Genomic DNA, 19995 nt, shown 5'->3' with positions numbered 1-19995 from the left:
AGAGTACCTATATTTATATTGTTACGATTTACTGCGGGTTCGTAAAGGATAGCCCAATTAAAGATTTTTATCACACACAGTTTTATTGATGACCACTATTTATATCACTTACAAATATTCTTCTAAAATGGCAAATAATTAATTGCACTTAAAAATAATGTTCCTTCCCCAGTCATACGTTTCTTACAATACACACACCTTGCTGGCCGCACCTCTGGCGCAAATCTCGCCGCAGCACCCCTCGTGGTTCTCCGCCGCGGGACTCCGTCACCGCACTCCGTCGCCGCACTCCGCCGCCGCCGACGCACTTGCCTTCGCCGAAGACCCACTCGACGCCTCGCTCGGAACTTCGCTTGGGACTCCGCCGCGGGAAAGCTCCCACCTGAACTCTCTCTCTCTATAAACTCCGACTGACTCTCTTGAGGCCGCCGTCCTCGTTTTATCTATCAGCCGAAATTCCAGAACTCGCCAGCGCGGCCGGGGCCAGTCGCGCCATTCCACGCTGACCCGACGGCAGAAATCTCTCGAAACACGTGTCGGCGGCTCGCGTAACTCCACAGCTGTCAGGTTTCAGTTACGTGTCAAAGGCAGGGCGCCACGCGGGGAGTGGTTGGGAAGGAGGGGGAAAAGCGACAATCCTAGTTATCTTCTAGGCGCGCGGCGCATATCATTTTGCGGCAGTCGCCAGCCAGCTCTGCACCTGCACGTTTTCTAGCCTTGCTCACGTTCGTAACAATATACACACTCCAGGCGTGAATGATAATACTAAAGGTTTACGATGTTTGCTATGTGATGGAAGGCACAAACCACAACTAAGCATAAAGTTATGCTGCGAAAATTATTCCAAGTCCAATTTACACCTTTGGGGGTTAAAACCACCCTCCCCCTAAAATTTTAGGGGACTCCCTCAGAGCTTTAACGCAATATAGTCCATGGACACATTCAAAAGAGGGGGGTATCCACCCCCGCCTCCCTTTTCACTGGTACGAGTTTCACGAGATATATTTTCGTTCTTGACTGTTGACTGTGAATGTAAGCTTTAGGGGTCATGAAAAAAAAAAAAAAAAACAATTTTGCAACCGTAAGTTGAACCCGTGATAATGACTGCAAGATAAAGCATTTCTTTTAAATCTACCTAAAATATTTCATATGGTTACAAATACGCAAACTGAGTTCAGGAGTTGCAGTTCCATTTCACAAACGTATTTTAAATCGCGTGTTCAAAATTTTATTTATTTTACGTTTTGAATATTTTTTTCTCTATATTTTTACGTACCCATAGAATACTCTAAGAAGGGCGATAAATACGCCTATTTTGGATGTTTATTTTAAATGATACATTGTGTACCGAGTGCATCAATAATAAGATACTAATAATGCTATTTAAAAATGTATTTAATGTTATAATTATTATTATTATTATTATTGACTCTAAATAATAAGTTTCTATAGGGATATAAGTTCATTCCTGTTAATAATTTTGTCACCACAACAGTCACAAAACCATTTAGTGTTATTTATGAGCGTATACTTTTTTATTTGAAAATGCAAACCACCGCACTGGATACTTGAAACTTCGAACTGTCTCAAGCTTTGGCACAGCCCTGCTGCACTAACAGCGCGTTTATATGTCAGTAAGTAATTTATTCTCAAGCTGTTTAGCGTCTGTCGTGATGACATATTTGTTCTTGTAAACGCTTTGCTTGTTCAGTATTTATATTAAGTGGCTATACGCTGAGACTCTCGCTGCCGGAAATCGTGCAATCGACTTTTTCTCCTGTTACGACACTCAGCAGCTCGTTGCAAAATAGTTTACGTACTTTTAAACTGTTTAAACTGTAGGATAGTATTGAGCTCATAATTTCACAGATTATTTAAATACATTTAATATTCGCATTACTATTAGGGTTAGGTTAGGTAAATTGAACAAATTATTAAAAATACATTTTCGCTCTAATTCTTGATTAAAACTATGGCTGGGTCAAAATTTAATGATAAAGTTTTAACTGTGAGAATAATTTTATAGTTGCAATTTGTTACCTTATATCTCAGGCTTTACTTGACTTCACGAAGTTTGAAGATGCCATTCTTTGGTTTTCGAGGATGTCCTCTAGCTATGTTAATACGCACGCACGCTTTGATAATATATATAGTTAAAGGAAAACTAATTATAATACCATTATTGGCTTCTTAAAATTCTATGAAACTACCGGGAAACAGTACAGTAATACTTATGGCAAAGATTTTTTGTACATAGCCTACCAAATAAACTGCTGCAGAAGAAGGTGTGTTCCATTTATATAGCTGTATTTCAATTGTTAATACAGCCTATGTGTGAAGTGACACACATGGAGGTATTAGTCTTCTTACCTGCACGGTGACTAACACACTTACATTTTACCAACACTTTCATAATTAACATATCTATTTGGCGTTAAGTTAAATTTCTATGATAAAGCTACCATCTCCATCTTATACTTACATATTTTTTTCTGTTTACATATTTATAACTGTAAATGTATGTTGAAATTATTTTTTATTTAGTCGGAACCTACCTAGATCTCGTTCTAGAACACGAAAAAAAAACTTTTTGTAATTTTTAAAAAATTTTTAAAATTATTTTTGAGAATTACAGAAAGAGGATTTAGTTTAAGAGTATAATACATATAATAAAATTATGAAGCACTGCGCTTTTTTCGTGTCACAGTTAGGGCGATGAAAGAGGACATATTGTAGCCTTTATCAAGGTGCAACTTCCGGAAAATATTTACTTTGTTTTTCGTTTCGTGATCCATAGACCCCACGCTCACTCAAAGATTATACATAAATGTATAATTATAAATATATCACAATTTTATAGACACGTTAACTACTGCAATGTTGCACAAATAACTTCTAAACTGATACAGAAAATAAAGTAATAGACAATCTCGGTCGAGTTAGTTAAAGGGCATAATCTAACCAAAGGGGTACGAATGGGAAACGTTTTTTTGAAAAACAGAAAAATCGTTATAGATACCTTTATATTATTAACATATTATCCGTATACAGTATCATATTTCGTAACATAATATTTAATAACAGAAAAGTTAATTGAAATAAATTTTTGACACGACCAACTATGCCTCTAAGGAGTGGAAGAAACAGGCGCTAGAGGAGAAAAAATTCATAATTCCCTAAGTAGGCCCACCATCAAATCCGATAAAATTGTTTGTAAACCCTACAAATATAATATAAAACTTTAGTTTTAACAATTTTCGATACGATGAACTAATACTGCAAGGGGGTAATAAAAGGGCTAAAACCAAATATAATTTCATAATACCTTTCCATGTTTACTACCACATCTATTATTTTTTTTATTGGAAAACTTCTTTTACCAATATTTTTGCCTGAAATATTTTTTCATACGACCAACCAATAAAACAAGCAGAGAAAAAGAAAGATTTGAAAAACAAAACAATATTATTGATACTCAATCAAAACTGTTCTAATAGTTTATAAATCTCATAAATACTGTCTAAAACATCTGTGTGAAATAATTTTAATACGATTATTTTTGCTAAGTGTGTAAACCAGGGGTTTAAACAAAAATAAATTTAAAACTCCCTTACTATGTACACTATCAAATCTGTTTCAATTTGTTCTAACTATCCTAAACTTTATTTTAAAAATCTGACTGAAAATATTTTTGTTAAGGCTTTGCAAGTTGTTGTAAGGGGTTATAAATACAGGGGTTAAAATAAAGTAATTTCCAAAACTTTCTTACTACTTACATTATCCAATTTGTATAATTTTTTTTGCAATCAATCTTAAAATTAGCTTAAACCTTGATCGCAAATACATTTTATAGACCAATTGTTAGTCAAGGAATGAAATATAGTTTTAAAAGGTGGAAAAAATTCATAACTACCTTAGTAGCCATATAATGTAGTTGGTTTTACTATACTTCAATATTAGAAGCATTGAATTTAAAAAAAAATCTTAAAAATTTTCGTTGTTCGTAATATGAAAAATATATTCGAAAAAATTGGAATATTAAAGAATTTTATACAATTTTCCAGAAGAATCCAGAATAAATAGGTACTTTGCAATCTGAGACAGTAGGGTGTGCCGATTGGGAATTTTGTTTGTTATATTAGTATACAATTTGCAAATTAGTTCATATGTAAGGATCATGAATTTATTAGTAAATAAGTTGTACTTTACTACGGGACTAATATACAAAACTTTAAAAAAGCTTCAGTTTACTTTTCATGTACAGTGTATCAAATGTTATGCAGCTTTTCTTAGGTAAGAACAGTTGTGTTCGCCGATTGTCAGTATTTATATTTGCAAATTTTTTACAATATTTACATTCGGACATTATTCAACAGATTGAGTTTAATAAATCGTCAAGATGGAAGTATGAAGTAAAAAAAAGCTGATCTAAAAGCACACAACGTTTATGATGTTCGTTCTAGTCGCTGTTTGTGAAACATGGAGATAAGAGACGCTGTCTTGATAAATGAGCTCGCCGATCTCCGTGACGTAGTTAAATGCACGCCGGCTTTTAGTGCCAGATTTTTAGGATTTCCAGAAAAGGGTAAAAGCTAAGTGTAAACAAGTATTTGTCTTATTTAGTCACAACTCTATCATATAATCAACAAATTGCCACAAAAAAAATTAAATTACAACCTTGTCAAAATGTCATTAAATGTTTTAACTTACAATAATATTATTTTAAAGCTCACTTTAAGCCATATCTTCAGACAGGAATGTTAATTCTACCTTCAATAGAGCTCTACTTCAGTCGATAATGTGCTAAGTCCGACGGTCCGTCTCCGGGCGACCAGGGCCATGCCTGCCCGACTTAGTCGCTTTATGTACGTAATTGTACGAGTGGTTTCAGTTTTAGTAGCCTCCTCCCAGTTTGACAACTGATATCACTGATTGGCGGCCTATCTGCCGTGCTGCGATTGGTTGTCGAGGAGGAGACAGTGCGTAGCAAGTTCGAAAGTGTGGGAAACACCATCCACCCCTCAGAGCTCGGAGAGAAGGTCGCTCGGAGAAGTGGTCTCTCGGACAAGTTGTGCTTCGAAAAAAATTAGCTCGGAGAAGTGGTTATTCCGGGAAGTTGACATTCGGGTAAATGGTAGACCACCCCCCCCCCCCCTTCTTTTCCCGTTGTTCGCGCGGGAACAGCGCTGTTTTAGCGTTTCCGAGAAGAAAGCCGCTGGCATGGTGTAAGAGTGGGCTAACTAGCCAGGGAGCATGTATTTTCAGTGATTTACAAATTTTTCACCTCTCTCCTCTATTCCCTCAGAGATACCTATGTGAAAATTCACAACCATAGATTTAGTAAATATGGCGATATCCGCTAACAAAATAAAACATTATTTTCTAAAATTAATTTAAAATTAAAAAAAAATGTTTAACTCTCTTACATTTAAAATAAATTTTAATTTATCTTTTCAATGCTGATTTGGTTTTCGATTAAATTTTCAAAAATAATTAACTCTGCACAACTTAAGAGGCGATATTTCGTAGAAAGCTGAATAAGATAAGTTTAAGGTATGTTTATTTATCATCGCCAATATAATAATTATTAATTTTTGCTCTGAATATATTAATTTTTAATGTTATCACCATATTTACAATCCTTCTCTTATTTAAAAATAGGATGTCTTTTACTAGCAAAAAAGATTTGATTTATGTTGCATGTTTATAAATCATACCACATACTTACATCTCACTTTATTAGCTTCAGAATATTACATTTATAATCAAACAAAACTAACTGCCTTTTCACCTCTTTTACGGTCGAATATAAAAAAAATTGTGAAGTCAAAAATCATGCTATTAAAATTATACGATGTACATTATTTTGGCTCAATTTCTTACCTAGAGCTTAATTTGCGTGGATAGAATATTCATTACTATTAAAACTAAAGTTCACTTCTTTTATGGGTCGAATTTCAAACAATGGTAAATTAACACTACATAATTAATTTTTTAAGTTATTGATGCTCAGTTTCTTAGGTTAAGTTTTATTTGCTATGGATATATTACTATACATATAAAACAAAACATACCCACTTTTACTCCCCTAAAGGTCGAATTCCGGAAAAATAAAAATACAAATCGTAACTCTATATGCTTGTTGTTTATTTTTAATTTCTTATCTTAGATTTAGAAGATTTTCTAGTAGGCATTTTTTTTAAACAAATTTACCCCTTTTACACCTTCTAGGGGCGAAATCTCATAAAGTGGGAAATTACTGTATTATTCTTACCAAATATATAACGTTACATTTAATTAGTTTCAAAGTCAAAGTTCCTTTAAAAAAATGAAATCTGACCCCCGTTTCAAACCTTAGAAAACGGAATTTGATTATTGAAAAAAAAATACAATACCAAAATCTGCATTAAAGTTGTTCTTTCTTAACTTCTTACCTCAAGTTCTAATTGTTTCAGAAGTGTTCACTATTCGTTTTAAAACAATACTTAACACTTTTAAATAACTAAGGGAATGCATTCCTCATAACGGTAGAATTGAAGTTGGTAGCTCTCGTACTTTTATTATAGATTCCAAATATATTATCTTAAGCTTGATTTGATTCGAAGATATAACAATTCTTCTTAAAATCATATCTAGTCATATTTTACCCATAAGGGGTTGAATTTCACAAATGGCTGTAATTTTGGTTGGTTGTTTTCAGGTGCTTATTATTGTTACCCAATAACTAATCTTATGCTTGACTGGATTCGGAGATTTGATTAATATTTTTCACCGCTTGAGGATAACATTTTGAAAAATAAAAAAATTATAATGGGTAGTTTTGTTATGCTTATTATTGTTACCAATATATTTTCTTATAGTTGATTAGTTTCGTGGTTTCTTAAAACCATATTCAATCCTTCTTTGCCATTTTAGGGGTGGAATCATTTAAATAAAAGTAGCATACTATTTAGGTTAGCCAAAGACCTTACTGATAAAAAAGTTTCATTAAATCCCGACAAGATATTTTTTAATGATGCGAGATAAAACAGAGAAAAAACACACAAACAAAAACATACAAACAAACTGTTGAACAGAAAAAAAATAAAAACTATTTTTGAGTTGAAAGTTATGTCAATTTACATAATTTTTACATAAACTGTTTTATTATTAGTACAAACATGTAAATAAACCAAAATTACCTTTCCCCAAAACAATAAAAATTTAGTTTTTATAATTAATAAGAAATCATAAATTTTATGTGATTTATGAATAATTTTAAGACGAAGGCTACATACAAGCGGTAAAAACTGTATATAGCATCATTTCATGCTTTCAGTATAGGCTAGCACTGGCATAAAAATTTTGCCTTAAATTTATGAAAAACTAAAATTAGAAATTTTTTATTAGAATAATATTAAGAAACATTAAAATGGTAACATTTTTAATTTATTTAAAATCATATGCAATAAAATTTAATAATAGAAGCAAATTATTTTATTTTACTACATCCCGTCGGACAGCAGAGATCGTGTTGGTCGGACCGCGATTTGATCGTGTCTGCTCTTGAGTGGGAGTCCAGTGTATTCCCTCGTCACTACCTCTTTCCATACCTATACAGCCTACGTACATCTGGAATTTTCACTTACGTATTTATAAATTTATATATTATCTACAAATCAATGTGTAAAATAAACATTAAAAAATATAAAATATAATGTAATTAGGGATCTATTTTTCGTTGAAGACACGGTCATGAGAGACAGGAGCACACAACTTCGTCTGATTTCAGTCGACCTAAAAAGCGAAGCTTAAAGAATATTCTAATTTTATTATTCCTATTCACCGATTAGTAAAACTGCTTAAAGCGTTGCTGTTTATCAGTCTTACCAAAAATTGTTACTATCTGAAAAATAATTATCTTATTATAAAAATTATTAAACTAATAAAAATACATAAAGTTTGGAAATGTCTCAAACTACTGTTCGCAATGCAACGTTTACAAAAGACGAATTTAATGAGCCACCTCAAATAATTTTATTACCTCCAAAATAAATTTAACCGGGGTAAAAGTGCGTTATAACCTCACCATACATTATTTTATAATAAAGGAATATTCTCTTCTAAGGTTTGTTTAAGACTAGACAATAGATCTTGCTTATAGGTTTTTTTATTGTGAAAAACGTTATCCAGATCATTAATTATAAATACGTGTCTTGCCAATTGATTATTTTTTGGTTCTGTAACTATTTTCTATAAGTGTGTTAATAGGTTTTTCTTCTTTTTACAGAGTCGCATACTTGAGGACGCATCTATCATGTGCAACTCTTGGTCACCGAGGCATAACGTAAGTTTTATTTTTTTTACCTTTTTTATTTCATGTTTTCATTATTGCACTTGTGTTTCGGAAGTAAGCACGATTATGCAACGAAATCTGAATAATTTTAAGAAAAATACTTTCTGATCATTTTAAAATAAAATTTAAAATATATCTTCAATCAATAAATATATAAACATATAATTTTTATTCATGTATACCAAATAGTATTAATCTTTATTAAAATGTATTTTTCATAATCAGATTTGTTTTACTGTAATATATTCCAATTAGACTGATGCCATATGAGTGGTAAATTTTAATAGAAAATGTAACATAATCTAAAATATAGCATGAATTATTTTTGATACAATTATAAAAAAGAATCGTTATTTCGTGTAAATCAATTCAGTACTTTTTCAATACAAGTTTAATTAGTTAACAATTTGATTTTTATAAATTTTTTGTTTTATTAATTTTGGCATTAAAAATTAATTGTAAATCTTTACGACAGTACATATAGTTATATTTTAATTTCAAATGTGATATTTTTAATTATATTAAAAATGTCTTAAATTTGTCATAGCCTATTTTAAAGGCATTGATAAAAATTGAACATTTACTTTAACAGAATTTCTTGACTTATTTCAGGTAATTTTCTATACCATACTTAAATAATCGTCAGAAATTTTTTAGATAAATTAGTTTTACTGTGGCCAATCTTTTATGTTACCTCTAAGTGCATCGGGTTTACACAAAAAATTTTAAAAATCACATTAGCCTTTTTCATTTTATTTAATATCTAATTTTTAAAAATGTAAAAACGTATGTGCCTTTCCTTCTAAGGTATATTGAGCCTACTTTCACATTTTCAGTTTTACTAAAATAGATTATATTAATAGCCTAATTAAGCAACATCTCACCTTTGTTAGTTTATTAGAAACTAGCTAAATACCCGCAGCTTCGCTTGTGCAATATCAGACTTAAGCTTAAAATCTTACCTTTGAAAAAATGTAATTTATTCCAAACATTTTTTCACTAAATAATTATATACAGTAAATTGTTTGGTGCATAAAATATTTGTCATGACAAAAACGATTAAGAATAGTGTTTTTTAATTATATGATTTTAAAACATCTGTTTTAGAGTGTTCAAGTTATATTTTACATAAATTAATTCACATTTCATGAAGAATACCATTTAATAAATTTTTAAACAATCACATTTTTCATTTGAACTAAGTTGATACCATCGTTTCCACTAACACTTTCATTTACAATGGTTAAAGCTATGGTTAGAATAATTAAATATATTCAACTTATTAAAATACCTCTCATTATTTAGGGATATCTGATATAAACACATCTTTATTTGAATTGTAGAGTCAAGATAAAAAATATACAATCCAATGTATTAGTTTATTCTTAATTTGCATAGAATTACCTAAACAAAAATCTCTCCTCTTTTCCCACACGGATGCCAATGTAAAAATTAAGAACTAACTAAATATGGCAATATCCGTTGACTAAACGCAAAACTAAATTATTCAGTTTTTTTTTTACTTTCTATCGCAGATGCGAACTCGGAAATAATTATTATAAACTTATATTTATATTGAGTACACATTTATCTTTCCAATAATGATTTTATAAATTCCATTCAATTTTTTTTTAATAATATTTACGCCTGTTACAACTTAAGAGGTGATATTTCGTAGAACGTTGAATAAGAGAACGTAGCTTATGGTGTGTTTGTTTTTAACTTCCAACATCTTAAATTAAGTTTAATTTAATTTAAATATATTATTTTTTTAATGTAAAACACATATTTACTATATTTCAACTTATAAAAAGTACAACTTAAGCAATTTGTAAAAACAACTTGGTAGATTTTGCATTGTTACAAATCATACCACAGAACTTTCACTCCGCTTGATTAACTTCAGAGATAAGACTTTTTTATTAAATAAATAACCACCTTTCACCCCTTTTGCGGTCGAATATGAAAATATGGTAACGCTAAAATATGACATTAAATCATAATTTTGCTACCTTATTCTGGCAAAATTTCTTACCGTCAATTAATTTGCTTGTATAAATTATTTATTACAATTAAACCTAACATGCCCCCGTTTCACTGCAGTTGGGGTCGAATATCGAGAAATAGAATTATTACCCAATGTAATTAATTATATACGTTACTCATGATAAGTTTGTTAAATACAGCCTTACTTGCTATGGAAAAATACATATTTTTATGTAACATAAATTTACTCTCTTTTCACACCCTTAAATGATAAAATCTGGAAAACTGAATGAATGCAATTTTTAAATCTAAATGCTTGTTGTTCATTCTTTATTTCTAACCCATAGATGTAGTAGATTCGGAAATATTCTTTTGTTTCTTTAAATCAAACGAACCCCTTGACACTCCGAAGGCGTAAAATCCTGCAAATAAAAGATATTATTAGTGGATGATTTTACAATTAATTTTTAGTAGTTTTTTAATTAGTAACAAATATGAGATTTTTTTAATAAATAAAAACCTACCCCGTTTGCAACCCAATTAAACGAAATATTTTAATAAACGTCCAAAATAAGCATTATGTAATTCTATAAGCTAGTTTTTTTGTTTCAAACATACAATTAAAATTGAATTGGAAGGGTTTGTTTCTTGTTTTAATAACAAATCAATCCATTTCCCAGATTTAGAGTTTGAATTCCCAAAATGGTAAAATTGTGGTAAGTAGCTTTTGTATGCTTATTAATGATACCTAATTTTTAATGCATGATTAAATTCAAAGTTAAAACTATTTACCTAAAAACCATATTTACCCCCTTTTTACCCTTTAAGACTGGAATTTTGCTTAGTCGTTAAATTGTGCTTGATAATATTTGTTGGCTCATTATTCGTCCCTAGTATCTTTTGTTATACGTGGTTAGTTCAGAAAAATATTTAATAAAATTCACTCCATATTTACCTTATTTACATTTCTAAATGGTTTAATTTCGCAAAATGTGAAAATTTTTGATGATAGTTTTAGTATGATTATTATTTATATCCAAAATAATTTATTATGATAGTTAAATTCGGAAAAAACAATTATAAATCTTTAAAATACACCAAAAATTTTTGCCCTTTGGGATTGTATTTCTTAAAATTTAAAAATTGTAGACATTATTTAACGAAAATTTGTTATTGGTACCCAATATAATTTTAAACGATTAATTAAAAACTGAGATATAATTATAAGTCTTAAAAACATATCATTTTTTTTTACTTCTTAGGATTTGAATTCCACGAACTATAAATATTGTAGCTGGTAGTTTTCGTATTGTTATTATAGGGGAGATCCGTGTAATTTGGACCACTTAAATTTAGATGCTTGTAAAAATTATAATATAATTTCAAATCTCTTCAAAATTTAGGGTCCGATGAACCATAACAAGATTTAACAAATCCTTTAAGTAAAATCCCATTTACTTTAATATAAGAAAGAAAATAAAATATCTTCTAATATTTATGTTACCGTGTAATTTGGGCCAAAGGCGTGTAATTTGAGCTTAATAGGTGTGTAATTTGGTCCAACCGAAAAAAGAAGAAAAATGAAATAGAAAACATTCTGCACTTCAAATGTATTATTAGTAATTCTTTCATGTATTTTAAAATGTAAAAAAAAAAAAAAATCTTTAAAATGAGAAATAAGCCTTTTGGCCTAAGGAATGAAAAGAAATTCTTAGCATTTCACACAATCATCACAAAAGTAAAAAAGTGCATCTCTTAAATCTGCACACTCCTCGTGTGACCAAACTTTACAAGATTTGCACTGGATCCAATCTGTGTCATAAGTGTCACCACAGTTGATGCACATTGTATCCGAACTTTTTGCAATAAACACTTTCTTCTTCTTCTTCTTTTAGAATTTTGGCTTTCCGTTAGTAAATAATTGTTTCATCTTCATTGAAGCAGTAGTCTTAGTTGAAGAACATGGACTCCTGTTAGGTGTAAGCGATTCCTTATGAGGCGTTGATGTCAGCACTATGCCTGAAACCTCCCGTCTTCGTCTTTTCTTTTGCTGTGGTGAAAATGAGCATGAAGGGAGAGGGCTTATTTCCACTGCAGACACGTAACTCGCTATACAGGTGAACCAAGAACATCACTTGAACCATAACTAATGTCTCTGGAAGTTGTAGGCACATTTATTTCTGGTGGATGACAAACTTTAGACAGTCGTACTTCTTCAGCATGCTCCATTTGCTCAGGAATCATCACATCTAGGGTAACAGGAGTAGGCTCTATTGGCTGTTATTGCTCCTTGCTAGCTGGTTTTTGAAATGGACGATCAGTGACCGATGAAGCAGCAAAGTCAGCATCTGTAAACACGTGGCGATCAACTGGCCACAGCCCAGATTTCCTTAAGCCATTTATTGCAGTGTCCATGGAAGCAGCTCTAGGAAACGCAGCTCCAACTAAAGAGGCGATATGCTCAACAGTAAGTCGTTTTCCTGGAGACGTTCTGAGCTTTGTTGCAATTGCGGAGTCATAGTAGGTGTTCAGTGGCTTAAAAAAAGCCAAATCGAGTGGTTGCAAACGGTGTGTGCAGTGCGATGGCAACGAAAGCATAATAACACCATTTTTTCGAGCCAGATCAATCGCATGTAAGCTCTGGGTGTGACTGCTGTGTCCATCTAAAATGAGAAGAACCTTTTCTGTAACGCTAGGTTTTACGTTCCGAATGAAGTGCGACATCCATTCCGTAAACACATCTTCAGTCATCCAACCTTTGTCCTGACAACTGAAAATTGTCCCACAGGGAGCACTAAACGCTAGAGAATCCTTCATTCTTTTTCTCGCATAGATTAGCATTGCAGGGATAAATAACCCAACAGCATTCATGGCGTATGCTCCTGTTACATTTTGTCCCCTTTCGCAAGCTGTTATGCCGCCAACTTGGTGCTTCCCTCTTTGTGCAATAACTTTTTCCGGGCGTTGAACTACAGTATGCGAAGTTTCGTCCATATTAAAAATCCTGGCTGCTGTAATATTTTCCTGGTCTACTATTTTTTCCAACTCATCGAAGAATTTGTTGACAACCGGTTTATTGAATCCAGCAGCTCTTGCTAAAGAAGTAGCTTCTGGCCGTCTCAAACTTAACTGTGGATGTCGTCTCATGAATCCTTCGAACCATTCTTTTCCAGCCTCTTCTTTTTCTTCATTGAAGCGAGTGCTGAGGTTATTTTTCTTTGCTATTTCGAAAGCTAGTTTCATAACTCCTTTCCTGGTTAATCTGTAACAAAATAACCAAATATGTGTTGCCACTCAATAAAAAAATAATTGAAGTCAATGTTTAAAAGACTTACAGTAAAGGGACACTCGTGACAAAAAATGCCAATTCGAGAAGCAACATAATAGGTACTATCTGTAGGCCTACTAGCACGGTGATTGTGCCTTATAGCTGGATAGTAGGCAAATTTAAACTTTTCATAAATAATTAAAGGATAAACAAAGGGAATTTTCAGTTAGATATGTAGAAAGCAGTCATTCTCCATTTTATTACAATTGAGAGTCCTACAGGACCAACAGCTGACACTCTAAATTGTGGCTCCAAACTTACTGTAAGAACTTTACAAAAATATACACACCCATAACACATGTTTTCCAAATGCAAGAGATGTTCAACGAGATCTTCTTCGACCTCTTTTGGCAGATCAAGGGGTCGGCCTATACAATTTGAAACTGTAGAATGTTGTTTTATTCTTCTTTTCAGTGTACTCTTTGGGATCTTGAAAATATCCGCAGCTTTATTAATCCCCACTCCTTCTTCCACGGCATGTACGGCAGCAATTAAGTCATCTTCCTTCCATTTGTTATAAATCCCCCTAGATTTACGTGCTTCTCTTGTAGTCATCTAAAACAATAATAATAAACCCGTTTTTAATTTATTTGTGCTCATTTTTAATGTATTCGTGTAATTTGGACCAAATTCGTGTAATTTGGACCACAATCGTGTAATTTGGACCAAATTACACAACGACACAACTTGAACGCCATATTTGAAATGCCGGTAAATGTATTTTCATATACGTTTGTCAATACACATAAATAAAGTTTACTTTACGAACTTTAATTCTAAATCAAGCATAACTTAAATTGATGAAACTAGGTACTTCACTATCCCATGCTTGTAAAATAATTAAATTATTTCATTAAAACTCTAAAAATCGTACTTACCTTCGTATTTTCCTTGTCGCTTCATCCACAAGCAAATAACTTTGAACCAGCGCTGTACTGGAACGTACGCAACTGCCAAACGTTCACGGTGCTGCTATCTGTTGGTGACTCTGAGAAACACAGCTGGCCCGAATTACACGCTGGTCCAAATTAGGCTACATGGACTTCCCCTACGTATCGAAAATCATTTATTACACTTAATTAAGTTTGGAGATATAATTATTAATGTTAAAATAATACTTAATCCTTTTTCATCTTATATGGGTTGAATTTCGCAAAATAAATAATTCGGAGATATAATTATTGATCTCATAAACATACTTACTCCTTTTTTACCCCATATCAGCTAAATTTCTCTAAATCAGAAAATTGTGGTAGTTAGTATCGTTTGTATATTAATGGTATCCAACATTATTTACTATCATAATTAAATTATGAGATAGAGATGTATATCTTTAAAACCTACTTAACCCCTATTTTAACCCTTAAGGGGTTGAATTTCGCAAAATATTAAAATTTGGTTAGTAATTATACTTATGTTTTTTTAAATTATATAACTTTAAATATGCATAATTAATAGGAAAATATAATAATTATTATTAAAACCAACTTATCTTTTTATCACCGTTTGTGGATATAAATTCGCAAATTTTAAATATTTGTTGCTGGTAATTTTATATATATTTTATTTTTACTGAAAATAATTTATTGCACTTAATTAATTTCGGATACATAATTATTACTCTTAAAAGCCTACTTATCCCCTATTTACCCCGTTAGCTGTTTAATTTCACAAAATATGAAAATTGTGTTTGGAAATTTTCGTAGTTTTATTTTATTTGAACCACCTATCTTTTATTATGCATTATTATTTTCAGAATTATAAATATTTACCTTCAAAACATTTCTACCCATTTTTCACGAACCAAATGGGTAGAAATCTGTAACTACATAAAGCCTTTTTTAAGTCAGCCAAACACATTTATAATAAAAAAATAATTAAAAAACGTTCAAGAAGTTCTCGATTGATACTGGAAAAACCGAAAAAAAAACGAGACCAACGGACTAACGGGCAAAACAGCAAAAATTTATAAAACTATATTGTTGAGTTCTCTATAATGAAAATAGTAATTTCCCAAAGTTTTTTCATCATTTTATCCTATATACAGACTTTTCCTCTCAAACAGTTTTATTATTAGTAAGTTATAGATAACATTTTTGAAATGTGTAACACATTAGCAAGATTAATTTTCGCGTATACCTATTGCGGCATGAAATTTCCTCTTTTACGTGTGAGTGGAATATTATACGTGCTTAGACTTAATTAAACAAAAGTCTCAAAATTATCACTTTTTTTTTTCCAGAAATGTAAAATATAAAAAAATAAGCTCGTATTCATTTACAACATAACATTTTAGGTTCCATAAGAAAATTTGTTTATCCTGATTTGTGTTTTGGGTACATTCATTACGTTTATAAGAACAAACGCATCCTATTATATTGCTGGGTAGGTAAAATTCCCAAATTTTGCTAAAAGAGTTAAATGAATCAAACCATTCAAAAATTTCCAAAACCTCATTTTTTGTTAAATATTATTAAAAATGTTAGTAAAATGTAAACTTTATTTGTATTTTTAAATCTATTTTATTATCTTCTAATTTGTTTGAACTATAGGTTTAAATTGTTATAAATATTTTAAGAACATAATTTTTTTACTAATTATTTAAGTTTTATAAAATATTTCTCATATGAATTTTTAACTTTGGTTTTGTAATATCAAAATTATAACTTCTGTTTATTAAATTTGACAAAATTTTCACCCGCTCAATACATTAAATAACTGTTCGTTTTTCTATTAAAAGTAAATGAAGCTAACTTCATATTTCACTTTCGTATATTCGAAGATATTAAAATTGCTTTATAAAAGTAACCTTTCCCTTTTACGTACATAAAGGTAAGCTTTTAAAAAAAATTGTTAAAAGTGTTTCGTAAGTTTGTATGTTAACTAGTGTTGAAGTTAGACAAAGTCATTACAAAAGAATTCATAAATGTTTGTTTAATAGTCTTCACTTCATGTAAGAACAAACAGAAAATACTAAAAAATTTTTTATGAAACTTCGTATTTATGTTTATAATAACATTATTTGTAGATTACTATGGGCCGTACTCATTATTCAAGAACGTAATCCGAGCTCGTCTCAGGAAAACGGGAGAGGGGCGAGCCCCCCCCCCCCCCCTCTTCTAAAATGTGTATTTAGGCTGATTTCTATTTAAGCTCTGTGAAATCCCCTACCCACCTACAATAAGGTGGGGAAGCACAACCCCCTTAAGGTGAGTATGAGCCTTAGAATAATTTTCACAGCCTGTATGGATCGTGTATTGTGGTTAGTTGTGGTTTGCGTCTTCATGCCATAGCAAGCGTGGGATACGTTTTAGGATTCTGCTGCACTAGGTGTACTGCTAGGCCGTCGCCTGGCTTTTTTATAAATCAATTTACACACTTCTTACCATGATAGTTTTTAGTGCTGGTATGGATCATAAGTGTAAGTATTACTGGATGTTTTATTGGGGCATATCCTACATATAATGGGTAACTACCAAATAATTATTTAACAACTAGCTGTCAAAATATTTACTAATAAATATAAAAATATTGTTACAAACGTAAGCAGGGTGCGCAGGTTCGGAGCTGGCTGGCGGCCCCGCACGGCCACTGACGTCACGTGGCCACCGCAACGTGAGACATGCCACACGCGCCTGGTGGATTACGAGGGTCGACGCTCTGCCTCGGCGCCGTTACTTTGCAGCTGGGGAGTTCCGCGGACTGTCTCGCGAGCTGCCGATGCCTTTCTCGATAATTCTGGCGTCGGGTCGGCGCGGAATGACGCGACTGGCCCCAGCTGCGCTCGTGAATTCTAGAAGTGGTTCCTGGGCCTATATAAGTCCAGTACTTCGGCCTCCAGGGGGTTTTCCCGCACTGATAGTGCCGCGGGTTCGGCGAAGTTCCGAGGCAATAGTCCGGGCGATAATGCCGTGGTGCGGCGGATTTCCATGGCGAGAGAGTCTGCGCAATAGTGACGCGGGTGCGGCGGGGTTTCTCGGGAAGAGAGTTCAGTTCCGGGGCAATAGTCTGGGTGATAGTGCCGTGGGTGCGGCGGAGATCTGCGGCGAAGAGTCTGGGTGATAGTGCCGAGAGTGCGGCGAGAGTCCCGAGCTAAGCTCCGAGCGAAGCGTCGAGCGGTACTTCGGCGAAGGGGAGTGCGACGGCGGCGGCGGTGTGCGGCGACGGAGATCCACGAGCGGAGCTGCGGTGAAAGTTGTGCCAGAGGGGTGTCCCAGCGAGGTGTGTGGTTTGTAAAAACCAAGTCACTGGGGAATAAACATAGTTTTTAAAGTGTAATTGATTATTAGGCATTTTTTAGAAGATTAGTTGTTAGTGAATTAAATATTGGCATACAATAAAACTATAGTGGTAGATCTTTAATTGGACTATCAATTTACGAACCCAGCAGTTTTCTCACGACGATTATTTCATTTTAATTATTCGTAACAATATAATATACTCTACAAAACACTACAGTACAATACATAAAACTATTGTATTGTTTGAACTATAGTCAAATTTAAAATTCCTTCCAATATTTAATAAAAGGTTAGATTTATGTTATACCAACATTTGGATGTTCCTGTATAAATGTATTACAAAATATGCAATAACTTACTTGTAACGTTAAAATAACACATTTCAGCAAGTAAGTAGTAAATAATTTTGATTTTTAATTCACGAAGTAAACTGCAATGTTATAAACTACAAAACATTTACGGACATTTCAAAGAAGAATTTATCTCAAATAAAAGAAGATTTATGCGTAATTTCATATAAATGAATTTTCGTAAAAACTACACCGTATTACGACTTACGATTTCTGATTTATAAAACAAACACACTCCTAGAAGAATTTATAGTTCTTTTTAGCAGAAGTCTTAACAAGTTTTTTTAATGCTTCGCTAGTAGGCTATACTAAGATTTTTTTTCTTATTTTTGTTCATAGTCAATAAACTTGGTGTCCGTAAATTTACAAAAATAAAGATAAATTTACGAAAATCCATGGATAACCAGCGTTCTTCGTAAATATGAGGTGAAATTTGAAAACTATATTTAAAATATGCATGTCTTTGTAAAGTAACGAAATTTTTCGTAAATTTACTGATAAAAAGATAAATTACCGTTAACATGAACGGGCAGTAATCATCTTGGTGTATCAACAAACCCTTTAAAATCTTGTAATTATACAGCAGACACTGTACTTATTTCCACGCACGTGTGTGTGTACATTGCTTAATACGGAACACAGACCAGGAAAGAACGACAAATGCATTGTTTTTACGAAGTTAATTTAATTGAAGCTACGAAGAACATTTCGTTTATTTGAAGTTTTAAACAAGTTGGTGAATTTATGTAATTTTTAAACTTTGAATATTCCTAGGATTTTCTTTTTGAAGCATAAAAATAATTATACAAGAGTTTGGTGTAATAATTGTGTTCGCTGACGGCTAAGCCACTGAGGCTAGCTGTGGTATGATAATGCAAAAAAAAAATTGTTCAGTTTTTCCTGGATAATCCAAGTGATCCAGCCACCGATCTATCACGAATAGGAACATTGACCGACGTGGTTTTGCAGTAGATCGGTTTTGTCTCAGTTGCTTCCTCTTGCCTCCTACATCATGTTGCTACCTCACGAGCCCTTCTTACCTCCCTCCATCTTCAGCAACTACAAGAGAGATGTTTATCAGGTTGTACTGTTTGGAAATTACTGTAAATATCATATTTAAAGTAAAGCTACCATGAAGCAACAAGGGTTCTTAACTCATCGAACACGCATGAATATCACAGCTTTATAAACGACACATTATTAAACCCATCAATGAGTAAATGAAAAATAAAACTTATTTCTTAAAATCTGATAATTACTATTGGTCGCCGTGAAGTGAAATAACGCGGTTTCCTGCACCTACATAGGTCCGGGAGTAGGGTAGGGTGGGGATATTTTGGTCATGGGACTATTTGGATCAAAATAAAAAAAAAATCACCCTTTTATTACAGGTAAAACGCCATTTCCCACGTGAGAGCTTGTGAGTAAAGTTGTGGATGGAAGCACTAGAAAAACGTATCTCATGTGATACCGATTTTAATTATGTTATGTGAGTATTTGCTGTGAATACATGGCACTGATGTAGTTTTAGTTGTTCGTTAATTTAGATCTGACGAGAAAAATAACTGCAACTTTGTGCGTGTTGTGTTTGTATCACGGACTGCAAGGATCACTACGCCGTTCTACAAGATAAATAGCGGCATCTGTTGCGTGGTCTCGGAACTATTTGAAATTTAGAACTTTGTTTCACGTGGGGCTATTTAAATCATTTTTGGTGGGGCTATTTGAATCACACTAAAACTTTCCTTCGTTTTC

General features: G+C 32.5%; 1 protein-coding gene across 1 annotated transcript in view; it reads left to right on the top strand.

Moving 5' to 3' along the window:
- Positions 1-8269: 8269 nt before the first annotated feature.
- LOC134529671 (inhibitory POU protein-like) overlaps positions 8270-19995 on the top strand; it is a 134252-nt gene continuing 122526 nt past the window's right edge. Inside the window, exon 1 of the mRNA XM_063364010.1 lies at positions 8270-8326. Within this exon, the coding sequence (XP_063220080.1) occupies positions 8297-8326 (30 nt within the window). The 5' untranslated portion in view covers positions 8270-8296. The remainder of the gene's footprint in view (positions 8327-19995) is intronic.

This window comes from Bacillus rossius, chromosome 1 (genome assembly GCF_032445375.1).
Source record: "Bacillus rossius redtenbacheri isolate Brsri chromosome 1, Brsri_v3, whole genome shotgun sequence".
In the NCBI taxonomy this organism is placed as follows: Eukaryota; Metazoa; Arthropoda; class Insecta; order Phasmatodea; family Bacillidae; genus Bacillus; species Bacillus rossius.
Note: the sequence above shows the minus strand (reverse complement) of the source record. Positions and strands in the feature narration are given on the sequence as shown.